Below are 13,088 nucleotides of genomic sequence, written 5' to 3'. Positions count from 1 at the left end.
CAGGCCATATAACCTTGCCTTACCATCTAGTACTATAGCTCTCAGATCCCAAAACAAGATCCAATCAGCTCTGTTTTCTAAAATGTAAGATTTAAGTTATTTTAGGTCTGTAAAGCCTATAGGCTAAGGGGGGGTAGGGGGACTTCAAACTAAATATAAAGTATTGACAAAGAAGAGGAGGTCATCAAACTCTTCAGAAAATATTTTAAGAATCAGAGGAGTCTTTTTGGTATTTTGTTTGGTTGGTTGGATTTTTGGTTTACTGGCTCATTTTTAGAGTACAGAATATTAGCTTTAAAAAATGGGGAGGTAGTGAGAGAAAATGTGAAGTCCTCATCTACATGTGTCATTTTTACACAGTACATTATACACACTTACGCTTTACTACACTAGGCATATGCCGAAATTACAACCCCTACTCTACCTACCTGACTGAATTCTGAAAAGCCGTCCAATCTTCTTGAAAAAGGAAGCTGGAAGGAATATCATCCAGCTTGCACTTCTTTCGTATTGACTGGAGAGCATTGGTGAAATCAGACACATACCTATGGGGGAAGGAAAAAAATGACAGGGATATTGTTAAACTCCTCATATCTAAAGATACCTGGAATTATATACATAACTTTGAACAAGCTGCTAATGAACTTGAGAGCATCTCTGGGTGCTCTTACCAAGAGGTGAAACAACTTGTAAACCTTTAATCCCAAAAGGACCTTCTTAAACTGGGCAAGATGGTCTTTCTCACCTGGCAGAGCAGCTCTAAGAGAGATGCTCAAGATGAAGTGGAAGGGATAGCCACTAAGTTGACTCTGATGACCACAAGCTGACAGATGATGCTGGTGAATTATTCCTGTGTCCTATCATATGCATTTCTTTGGAAGCTGATTTGAAGTACTGCTTTTAAAAACAGGGTCCCACCATACTATCCCACTATTACCTGGGATGCTTTAAAGCAGTTCACTGATATGCAGGGTACTTTTGCCCCATTCTAATCCCCTGAATTGAGATAAATAGTGGAGCTCCATGGTGGTAAGGACCTACCGTGAATGGCACAGCAGCCTGAAACTGGATTCAAAACCAGAAGACCCTCCTCCCTCACACAGACCGTGTTCTTTGCTCACACTGTTCACACTGTATACCATGTACTTTTCCTTCACAGTACCAAACACAACTTTTCCACACACAGCACCAAATACAACTAAGCTTATTTAATGTACTGTTTAATGTTTACTGCTGCTACTGAACTATAAGCTCTGTGAGTACAGAGACAATGCTTGTGGAGTTCATAATTATATCTCCAGGAATTTCCAAGGGGCTGGGCATAAGGCAGACATCCAGAAATAGTTCCTGAACAAATGAAAGACTTGCACTGCAGTTTGGGCAAGTTCCTAGATATCTTTGGATCTCCGTTCCCTCATCTTTGAAATGGAATTAATGATGCCTTCTATATTGCCTCAGAGTTGTGATGCTAAAATTAAGTAAATGAATACACACAAAGGTCTCTAAAAGTATAAAAGTATCGCTGAGGTGGGGTAGTCAAGTTTTTTAAGGCTGGAGAGTCCTTAGGACATGAACAAATAAGTGTGTTTCCTGTTAGGATGTGTGGGGGGGTGGCTATTAGGGGGAAGCCGTGTTCCCTGGAAGCCAAGAGGCTACCTAAAAACCTAGAGACATCTGTGGGCACCACAAGGGTCCTCCCTCTCTGCCCTCCCAAACTCTAAGCTCCAAGTGAGGAAAGTGGAACATGAAGCTCTAAGGCACAGCCCTGAACCATAAGTTTGTGCAGTGGAGAGAATTCAGGCCATGCAAAGAACCAAGTGAAAGAAACTGCTGCAGACCACTCTGCTAACTAGAGGCCCTGCTGTCCCTGGATAGAGTACTGAAGGTTTTAAAGCTGAAAGCCAAAAACCAAATTCCACTGACAGCATCTTTCCTTCACAAGAAAGAGGAGCAACTTTCTTGGAGACCTAGTCCTTGGGGATGGGGGTAGACAGAGTGGGGTGGGGCTCAAGACAAATCAACATGGGAATGCCCAGGCATCTAACAGTACATTAGCTGTAGCTCGTAGGCATTAAACCACTGTGTTACCACCTTGCAACCATGACAAATATGTTGAAGTATATACCACCAAACAGTCCCTGTGTACGGCAAAGGCTCTTATGGTAGAGCTCCCCAAGATGGTGAGCAGGCCATGGATCTTTTGGAGAGGAGGAGTTCTGCTGACCCACAGGAACTATGCAAATGCTTTTTATATTTCATCATCCTCCATCCAGAATTCTAAGTGAAATTTCATAAGAAGGGTAGGTTTATTGCATCAGTTTTGTCTCAGAACCCTCCAATTCTCTCACACAATAACATGTCCAAGTGTCAACTATATGAGTCACTGTGTTAGGGGCTTTAATTACATGTTTTTGTTAAGGATTCACAACCACTGTGGAGAAGAGATATTATCACCAGGCTACTAAAAACAGAAGCACTAGCCTGACCAAGGTTCCCACCAGGAAATGTCAGTACCAGGATCTGAGCCCGGGGTTGGTCCAACTCTGAAACCTATGTCCTACTGTAGATTGAAAGCCCCTATTTCTTTAAGGACTTCATTAGCTGCTGTAGTCTACAATTCCACCTGAGTTCAAGTTAGGCCAACTTACTCCTATCTTCCCTGCATGCTCCATCCTCCCTACCCTGCCTTCCTTAAGGCCCTTCCCCTAACACTTTCTCACAATTGAACTGAGTCTTGTTTGAACCCTGTTCAAGTTAGCTTCACCCTAATTTCCTTAATTTTATCAGCATCAGCTGTTTTTGTAACTTCAAACTCTTTCCTGCTAGAGAAGGCAATTTGCTTTTGCCATATATCCTTTGGTAGAGTTTGAATTTTTTTTTTTTTGCACTGATCTTATTTCTTAATTTTCATAAATTTGGTACACCATGATGTTTGGATGGAATTTTATCAGAAATGTCATATCTATATTCTTTGCCATAACAGTATGCCAAGGTAATTATATATGGACAATCCATCAAATATATGGTTTATGAAAAGTACTGAGTACAATTTTTTTCACAGAGATATCCACAATTGGGAATAAATGTTCTCTTGCAGTTTTCAGGACTCTTCTTGTCCTCTGCATGCAACAGTTTAGGATGCAATGGGCATATTTTTCTTCAAACTAAATCCTGTTTGGTGTTCTCTGGGTTTTTCTGATGTGCATATTCACGTCTTTTGCTATGTTTGGGAAGTTTTCTGTCATTATTTCTGTGAATATTCCTTCTGCCCCTTTCTGTCTACTCCTTCTGGGACTCCCATAATGTGTATGGTGTCCCAGAGGTTGCTTGATGGTATCCCAGAGGTCGCTTAGGCTATTTTCACTTTTTATAATTCTTTATTCTTTCTGTTCCTCAACTTGACTCATTTCAATTGTCCTGTCTTCAAGTTCACAGATTCTTCCTTCTGCATGCTCCTATCTGCTGTTGAAACCCTTCTGGGAATTTTTCATTTCATTTAGTGTGGTCTCCAAGCCAGTAGCTCTGTTTGGTTCCTTTTTAAAACTCCTATCTCTTTATTGAGATTCTCGTATCGTTCATTCATTGTTTTCTTGTAATACTTTAGTTCTTTTCTGTATTTTCCTCCATCTCCTTGAATATACTGAAGATCATTTTAAGTCTTTGTCCAATATGTCCTCAGTCTGGTCTTCTTCATTTTTTCTGGATTTTTATCCTTTTCCTTCAGATGTGTCATCATTTCCTGTTTGTCTTATAATCTTTTGCTGCACACTGTACATTTTAATATTTTAAAATGTTAACTTTGGTATTTATTCCCTGAGGTTACTGTTTCTTAAGCTTATAACCAGAGAGTTCCTTGAACATCAGCTCTCCTATGAGGAAGGTCTGCCCAAGGTGAATGCAAACAAAGGGTCCTCCTTGTCTGTTCTGGGCCTTCGTCTTTTCCTTGCATTGGCTTTCTAGTGGCTGAGGAGTTCCCCTGCTTATTTTAGAAGTTTGAGTTCTCCCTCTACTTTCCAAGAGACACCCTCTATTGGGCTTTCCACTGCCAGATTTAAATCTGGTAAGCCTTTGCCCTAGGTAATCCACCTCAACTGTTTCATATACTGCTTTAGTTTTGTTAAGCTGCTTTTGCCCGGAGGGTAAATTCTGGGAGAGGACCCACTGGAGAGGAGTTTCCCAAGTCAGTCTTTCCCAACAGGAACCAGGCCAGGGATTCACAAAGGGAGCAAGCACCTGGCCTCCAAACTGCCTTTGTGAGGTAGTGAGGGAAGAGCAGGAAGGGCTCCAGGAGCTTCTTCCACAGCTCCCCAAAGCTGTGCTTTCTTGGCATGCCCAGCAAATGCAGCCTTTCAACTGTTTTCCACAGCTCTAAGGAAGCATACTGTCTTTAAGTCTCTTCCACCACCTTTGTCCAGAGTAGGTAGGAAAAAAGGCCACCTTTGAAGCTAGGGCCCCAGCAACTCAAAGTCATTAATCAAAAGCTATGATCAGCAATTGGCCCCAGTCTACCCGAGATCATAAGAAGAGGATGTTTATGTCCCTTTCTGGCACAAGCAAGCTACTCCAGGGGCCGGACCCTCATGCGGCCTGCTACAAGCACGGGGGATAGGTGTCAATAACTGCTATACAAAGATCAATTTACTGATATTTACTATAATTTACCAGCTTCTTCCTCCCATTTTTCCCTGGATGCTAAACAGCGTTCTACTGGACTCCACAGAGTTTTGAAATCATTGATTCAGATTCCTGCTTGCTTAATCATTGTTCTGGTAGAGGGACTGATTCCTGGGGCTTCCTACTCTACCATCCCACATTTAAATATGCAAATGTATTATTTTTTAAAGTAAAACAAACTAACCAAAAAATAGAACTAACAAGAGCTGGAACCATAAGTAAGCTCAGTTCCTCACCTTTTATAATAGAAACTCAAGAAACAATATTTTAAGTTAATAATCAAAACATCTTCTTGGGGAGCCAAAGTAGCTTAGTGGTAAGCACCAGCTTCCCACATATGAGGTCCTGGGTTCAATCTCTGGCCTCAGTACCTCAAAAAAAATCTTCTTTCAAGTTTGGAGGGAAGCATTAGAAGACTAAAAGCAGAACTGTTCAAAACTGGTTACTTCTAAGGAATTGGGACTACAGGTGAGAAGGCAGGGAAGTAGACTTGCTTTTTGCATATCTTTTTATATTTTTAAAATTTCTAAAAACATTATTTTAATTAATGAAACTTCAAATCACAAAAAAAAAAAAAAACCTTCCTTCCATTTAAAAAGCCTGCTGATGCTTCTTCTCTTTCTGTGGGAAAACATCTGAGCCCACCTAGTTATACCTCCAGTTGTGAGAAGGGTACAAGTCTCCAGAAGCCCTTACTTTCTGTCCCCTAGGAGGCTCTTGCTGCCCCACTGTGACTGAGAGCACTGGGTCCAAGGGCCTACAGACCCTAAGAGCCCACAGCAGCAGGCTCAATACTTCTGGAATGACAAGAGCTCCCTAAACTTCCTACAGCAGAACAGCATTCTTTTCAATAAAAGGAATTTCTCAATACTCAGGGCTACTTCATTCCAGAACAAGTTACCAAGTAAAGATGTCTTGAAGAGCATAAAAATTTATTTGTCTATAATCTGAGGCTGGCACATATAATTTCCTGAGGGCCCTTACACCTCAACAACACAAGTCAGAGAATTCACTTTACACTGATTGCTTTCTTTTTTTTTTTCTGGCTAAATATAATTTTAGCTTTTCTTTATTTTATTTTAGTAATAGCTTTATTGCAATATAATTCATATACCCTGCAATTTTCGCACTTAAAGTGGACAATTCAATGTTTTATAGCATATTCATAGAGTTGTGCAATCATCATCATAATTTTAGAACATTTCAGCAACACAAAAAGAAACCCCATACCCTTTAGCAGTCAACCCCCATTTTCCCTTAACGCCTACCATCCCAACCCTAGGCAAACACTAATCTGTATTCTGCCTCTATATATGTGCTTATTCCGGACATTTCATATAAATGAAATTATGAAATATATGATCTTCTATGACTAGCTTCTTTCACTTAGCATGTTTATTTCCTTTCATATTTTAAAATTTTTAATTACACAAGAAACATATGAATTGGTGTTCCTTTTTAAAATGTTAGGAAATAACAAACAAAATTAAATCCCCAAGACTACCACCATCCCCAAACCTTGGCCCCTTCTTCATTTTCTCAAAGATAACCAATCTTGAGTGTGTTGCCTAACCTTCCACATTAGGGTCTGGCAAACTCTTTCTGTTAAAGGACTAGTTAGTAAATATTTTTTAGCTATGTGAGCCATTAAGGTCTCTGTTACTACTCCACTCTGCCTTCCTAGTGCAAAAGGAATCAGACAATAGGTAAATGAAATGAGTGTGGCTATGTTCTAATAAAACTTTATTTACAAAAACAGGTGGCAGGCCAGATTTGGCTTGTCAGCTGTAGCTTGTCTACCCTATTCTGTAGGGAGAGATAATGCATTTTAAAGTATTAAAAAAGGATCTAGAAAGGAGCAGATATCGCTCAGTGATTGAGCGCCTGCTTTGCATGTACAAGGTGCATGGTTCAATCCCTGGTATCTCCTTAAAAAAAAAAAAGATCTAGAACAGGGGTTGGCACTCCTGTTTTGGTGTTTGGTTTTTTCTGGTAAATAAAATTTTACTGGACCATAGCTGCACCCATTTGTTTATGTATTGTTTATGGCTGCTTTTGCGCTATATTACCAGAGTTGAAGAGTTGTGACAGAGAACTGGTAAACTCACAAAGCCTGAAATATTTACTCTCTGGCCCTTTGTAGTAGAAAATATACCTTACGTTTTGTATGTTCTTTTTGCATAACGTATTACTTTCTACATATTGTTCTGCAATTTGCATTTTTAATTCAGTATGTTTTCAAGATCTATTCATGTTGATATGTATAGGTCTAATTAATACCTTAACTCATGCACAGGATTCCCTTGTAAGAAAATACCATATTCTAATCTTATTTAACCATTGCCCAATGGATGGGCATTTAGGTTTCTTCAAATGTTTCACCAATAAAAACAATGCTGCAGTTTAAATGCCCTTGAGAATGCCCTCTGGGGCTCAGAGACCAGCATTTCTCCAGGGTTCATAGCAGAAACACAGAACACATGCCTTTTTAATTGGGAACTCCCCTGTCCCCGCTCCCTGAGCCTTACTTGGCAAAGAGGGACTTCAGAGCTGCCAGCAGGCCGCAGGTCCCCAGGCCATTCGTGAATCTGATGCATCTGTCAACAGCTGCAGATGCCAGTCCAAAGAGCTTGTTCACAGAGTGGCTCAGCTCTTGCACACAGTCAATTACTTCCCCATGCTCCTGCTCAACAAACATAGACAAACGAAAGCCACATCAGACTCGAAAACACATGAACAGAAACATTAAGAAGTGGGGAGGCCTCCCAACCTCCCCATCTGTAACAAAATCACTAAATAAGAATATCACAACACATAAAGTCGCAAACTCTGAAAGAGTCTGACACAAGGGGAGGACAGTCTTAAGTTGTCAGTGAGATCACAGAAATTAACCCCTGGCAGAAAAGCTTGATCAAATGTCTAGCTAATCCTTTTATTTTTCATTTCTTTCCTCTTTTTTCTGCAATTATTAAGCTGGCATCTCTCCCTTTTGCTCTTTTTTTTTTTTTTAAGATTTATTTTATTTATTTCTCTCCCTGTCCCCCCCCCCCCCCCCCCCCGCTGTCTGCTCTCTGTCCATTCATTGTGTGGTTCTTCTGCATTCTGCATCTGCTTGCATTATCAGGCGGCACTGAGAAACTGCATCTCTTTTTTGTTTGCGTCATCTTGCTGTGTCAGCTCTCCATGTGTGCAGTGCCATTCCTGGGCGGGCTGCACTTTTTTCACACGGGGCAGCTCTCCTTGCGGAGAACACTTCTTGCGCATGGGGTACCCCTACATGGGGGCACCCCTGCATGGCATGGCACTCCTTGCATGCTCCTGCATGGGCCAGCTTACCACATAGGTCAGGAGGCCCTGGGAATTGAACCCTGGACCCTCTATATGGTAAGTGGAAGCTCTATTAGTTGAGCCACATCCACTTCCCTCTCCCTTTTGCTCTTGAACTAGGATTCAATGTGTTCATATCAGACACTACAAAATAATGCACTGAAAGGAAAATGCTTCCTTAGAGGCAGGAATGTAACTGAAGCAGAAGAGACTTTATAGGTACATCCCTAGGGAAGGGGAAAATGGCAAGAGACAGCAGATTTTAACAACTGTAAGATCAATTCTTAAATATCAACTCACCTCCTACTAGAGAACCTTAAATTAACTCTGAAACAAAATAGTATTTTAAATTGAAATGATTTCTATTCTCCCCAACGTGCCCCCTACCCCCAGTGTCCACACAGTGATCATAGCCCTACAGAATTGTACTTGAACCCTAAGCTTCTGTATCCATATCTTCCTTAAACAACAAAAGACCACTTTAATAAAAAATGAGATAAACCAGGGAAGATAATCAACTTATCCCCCAAAGATTTAAGCTTCTCATTTTGCCGGACCTTTATTGTGGATTTTAAATAGAAACTTGGTAGCATTTCTATGGTTTCATCTTACATTTGAATTGCAAAAGCCCATGAAGGCACATAAGAGTCCACATTTTGCAGTTGATCCCACCTCCCGCCTTCTCCAGTACACCCCACTCCCAGCACTTTGCGAGACTTGGCCTAGAGTCTGGCAAACAGAAAATGCTTCTTAAATGCCACTGGCAGTCTTATGACTTTACCAAAGGTACTGCACTGATCTGGATGAGCAGGTTATTCTCTTCCATGTCGCCATATTTCTGTTGGTAAGGTTTGTATGGACCATATACAGCATCCACCAGTTCCATGACTTTCACCAGGTTATGCTCATCTTTAGAGAACCAGAAATTAAAAACAATAATGAACAAACAATCTAAAAATAATTGCTAGAAAACGAGAGGTGTCTAGTACTCCACAGGAACTTTTTACCTATTTTTTTTTTTTTTTAAAGATTTATTTATTTATTTAATTTCCCCCCCTCCCCTGGTTGTCTGTTCTTGGTGTCTATTTGCTGCGTCTTGTTTCTTTGTCCGCTTCTGTTGTCGTCAGCGGCACGGGAAGGAACTTTTTACCTATGGTGACTGCATTTTGTTATTCTGTTTCTATCTTTCATGGAAATTTCTTCAAAAATAACTTCAGTAAGTATTTTAGTCAATTTGGGCTTTGTGCATTGTTTGCCTAGCATACTATTAGGCACACCAGTTCCCTTAGTCCCACAACCCATGATACTGAACATGCCTTCAACTGCTAACTCTCATCAAGATCAGATTAAGGAAAACTGGCAGATTTCCCAAAGGCTCCACAGGAAGAAGATTTTTTCATCTCAAGATTTCCTAAGATTTTATGGGAATAAGATACTCTGTACACTAGGCATTTCTTTAAAATCTGCTTGTATCAAAATTTTAAATGTGTATATTCCATGACATGGTAATTCAATTTTTAAGAGTTATCCAAAGAAATTAATATGCAGAGATGCAGTGTACATCCAAGGATGTCCGTGGAAATGTTGCTCAGTATCAGAGAGTTTGGGAGTCTCAAACCCCTCAAAAGGGCATAGGTACGTGCAACAGCCTGCTTACTGTTCTCTTGACCTGCTTCTGCTCCCTGTAATATGTCCTCCACACTGAAGCCAGAAAAATATCCCCCAAAAAGAAATCTGATCACGTAACTGCCCTACTTATAACTTTCCAATGATTTCCACTTTTCTTAAGTTGAAGCTCAAAATCTTTTCCACAGCCTACAAGGCCCTGCCTGGCCTTAACTCAGGAGGTGAAAGAAGATGGAAGTTAAGAGTGAAGACTCTTCTATGGAAGTTCTACCTCTTCCTGGTGCTGTGATTGTATACAAACGACTACCTTTTTTATGTCTCAGTTTCCTCAGCTATAAAATGAGGATAATAATGCCATCAATTTTATAAGGCTTTTGTGAGGATTAGGTAAAATAATATACATCTAGCATGTGTAAGTACTAATTAAACACCAGCTATTTATTACCTCTCTAGCCTCACCCTTCCTTCACTCTTCCCCTGGCCTCCAGCCTTCTCCAATTACTCAAAAGCACCAATGCTCACCAGTCACATGCTGATCATTCTGTGAGGAAGGATCTTATTCCTCCTTATCCCTCTTCATTGAGTTAACTACTCCTCTGCCTTCAGTACTCATTCAGCTCAAGCCTGCCAGTCTTGAACATCTTTCTTTGTTTATATACTCTTAGCATAATTCTGCTTTTCTTCAAAGTATGTATCTCACTTTGTAATTACACATTCATTAGTATGATTATTTTATTATCTCCCACAGGAATATATGTTATATAACAGCAGAGACTGTGTCTGGTTTTGCTCAGCCTTGTATCCTCAGCACCCAACACCCTAATACTAGCCCATCTGTAGTTGAATAAATTAGTTAAATGCATTTTGACCAACCCATAATGCAGTCATATATTAAAAAAAAAAAAAAAAAGGCATGTGCATACATAAAAGAAACACATGCATACTGTTGGGAACCAAGATTCTCACTGTAGGAAAAGGGAGGCACAACTGGGAATGACAAGAGATAAACATTTTGTGGTGCTGGATTTCATTTGGAAGTATCAGTATTAACTGGTAACTTTTTAAATATGTATTTCCTAGCTCTGTCCATCAAAAGGACCTAGAAGTAATGACATCTTATCAACAATGAGCACCCATGGTGCCTGGATCTCGATTTCTAAATACCATTCCAAACTAGAAGAAACCAGGGCTCCTTGGAAAAATGGCTGATTCCAGGTCTGCGGCAGAGAAAGTACAAGGTATTTCTGGAACATTTTGTGCCAGAAAGCAAGGGACATGTTAAAAAAAAAAAAAATACACTGACTGAATTTGAAATATTTGAACATCAAAATGAATAATGACAATAATAGATAATTTTTAAAAAAAAGAATCCATGAGTTTATAGTGAAAGAAAAAGGAAAATCTCTTCTTTACAAAAGAATGCCAGCAAATAAATGGAGAAAGAATGACAGAATTAGAAAAATCATTTTCATAACCAACATTGTAATAATTTATTCTGGCAAGGATTATCAATGGGTGCTAAAATCATTGGGTACATGTTTCTTAGGGAATAGTATATTCCTTGGGCTCAGAGTATCTCCTACAAAGAGGAAAAGGTAACTTTACAATGGAGAGATCTGGCAGATACCACATTAACCAAGTGATTAATCTAAACCATCATTAATAATTGGATATTATGAGTCTCCTGATGTGATGCAATAGGAAATACACATCACCATCACCGTAGTAGTCTCCAAATGTTTCATCTACATCTAATCACAAGGAAACAATCAGACAATTCCAGAATGTGGGACATTCTTTAAGAAAACTAGTCTGAATTCTTAAAAAAAATCAGTGTTACATAAGACAAAAGAAAGATGAGAGGATTGTTTTAGAGTAAAAGAGATTAAAAAGGCATGACAACCTGATGCAGTGTATATAAATTGATTGGATCTTGATGGGACAGGGAGGTGAGAAAGCAGCTATATAAGACATTCATAGAAAACTGGGAAATTTTGAATATGGACTACATATTAGATGATAACACTGACTCAACATTAAGTTCCCTGGGTGTGATAATGATTATAAAATATTCTATTAAAAGCATATTAAGAAGGCACAAACACATACATATACAAAATCTGGACATGTGTATAATCCAAAATGTTGTTAGGTAGAGGGTGATTTTTTTCCTTTCTTGTGTTTTCTGGATTTTTCTATGAAAGCATGACTACGTATTGTTTATTAATTATAAAGTTAATTATAAAATTGTAATTATTTTTAAAATTTACTTTTCATTGAATAATCTTTTATATCTTTTGAATTGTACTAGGTATATGTGTTAACTATTAAAATAACAGAAAATTTTAAAGGTATAATATGAATCTAGAAAATCTATCTGCAACATGTTTGATAAACAGTGGGAAAAAGTCCTTACTATAGAAGAATCTTTTGGGAATACATACCAAATTATTAAGAGTGGCTATTTCTAGTAAGTGGGATTAAAAGAGACTCTCATTTTACGTTATGTTTTTCTATGTCATGAATTTTTATAATATGCACTCTTGTTTTTCATAAAATGATTGAAATACATATAAATTATTATTTTAAATAAGTTGTCCTTGTAGTCAGAAACAGATAAACCCCCAAACAGAAAAATAGGCAACAGAACAGGCATTTTAAAAGAGAAGAAATGTAACTTTTACAATATAATTTTTAAACTTGCTACTAATCAGAGAAATGAAAACTTAAATAATATCTCACTAATTATCTAAAAACCTGGGGAAGACAGGAAGAAAAGAGAGAGCCTAAGGCTGGTGAGGGCAAGGGAAAATGACACCCTCATACGTTACTGATAAAGAAACAGGTAGAAACTTTTTAAAGGGCAAGATATGGCAAAAATCTCCAAGTTTTTCCTATCTCAGTATTTCCAATTCTTAAACTTTAAAGAACAATCAGTTGTGCTCAAAACTGAATATGGGGGAATATGGGGAAGTAGTTGTAGCTCAGTGGTTGAGCATCTACTTCCCATATATGGAGTCCCGGGTTCAATCCCCAGCACCTCCTTAAAAAAAAAAAAGAATGTATAAGATTGTACGTAATAGGATTATTTACAACTGTGGCTAAAAAAATTACAGTAAGCCTTAGTTACAAAGCAATCACTAAAAACCATGATTCAGAAAAACATTTAATAGATCAGAAACTGCTCATTAAAAAAGAGAAAACAAATTAAAATTGTTTAGACCCGATATTTTTAAATATGGGTCTAAACAACTAATATACACTTGTGAAAAATGTGTATTTATATTTGATTTATCAAAAGGAAATATAACACGATGTTGACAGAGACTCTTTAAGGAATGAGATTATAAATGACTTCTCTTTTTAATTTTTATATTTTGCATGTATTTTCCAGAGTATTTTTAATATTAAAAATACTCTTTTGAAAAATTCTATAGGAATTAAAAGTCTATATGTCCCCT

At 38.5% G+C, this 13,088-nt stretch overlaps 1 protein-coding gene across 6 annotated transcripts in view; it reads right to left on the bottom strand.

Annotated features, from left to right (window-relative positions):
* COG7 (component of oligomeric golgi complex 7) overlaps positions 1-13,088 on the bottom strand; it is a 119,621-nt gene that overhangs the window by 55,351 nt on the left and 51,182 nt on the right. For all 6 annotated transcript variants that reach the window (XM_004453792.4, XM_023587492.2, XM_023587493.2 and 3 more), the window contains 3 exons: positions 8,783-8,910; positions 7,203-7,357; positions 429-545 (listed from right to left, as the gene is read on the bottom strand). In XM_004453792.4, coding sequence (XP_004453849.1) covers positions 429-545; positions 7,203-7,357; positions 8,783-8,910 — 400 coding nt within the window. The remainder of the gene's footprint in view (positions 1-428; positions 546-7,202; positions 7,358-8,782; positions 8,911-13,088) is intronic.

Source organism: Dasypus novemcinctus, chromosome 23, assembly GCF_030445035.2.
Source record: "Dasypus novemcinctus isolate mDasNov1 chromosome 23, mDasNov1.1.hap2, whole genome shotgun sequence".
NCBI lineage: Eukaryota > Metazoa > Chordata > Mammalia > Cingulata > Dasypodidae > Dasypus > Dasypus novemcinctus.
This window is presented reverse-complemented; position numbering and strand designations above follow the sequence as displayed.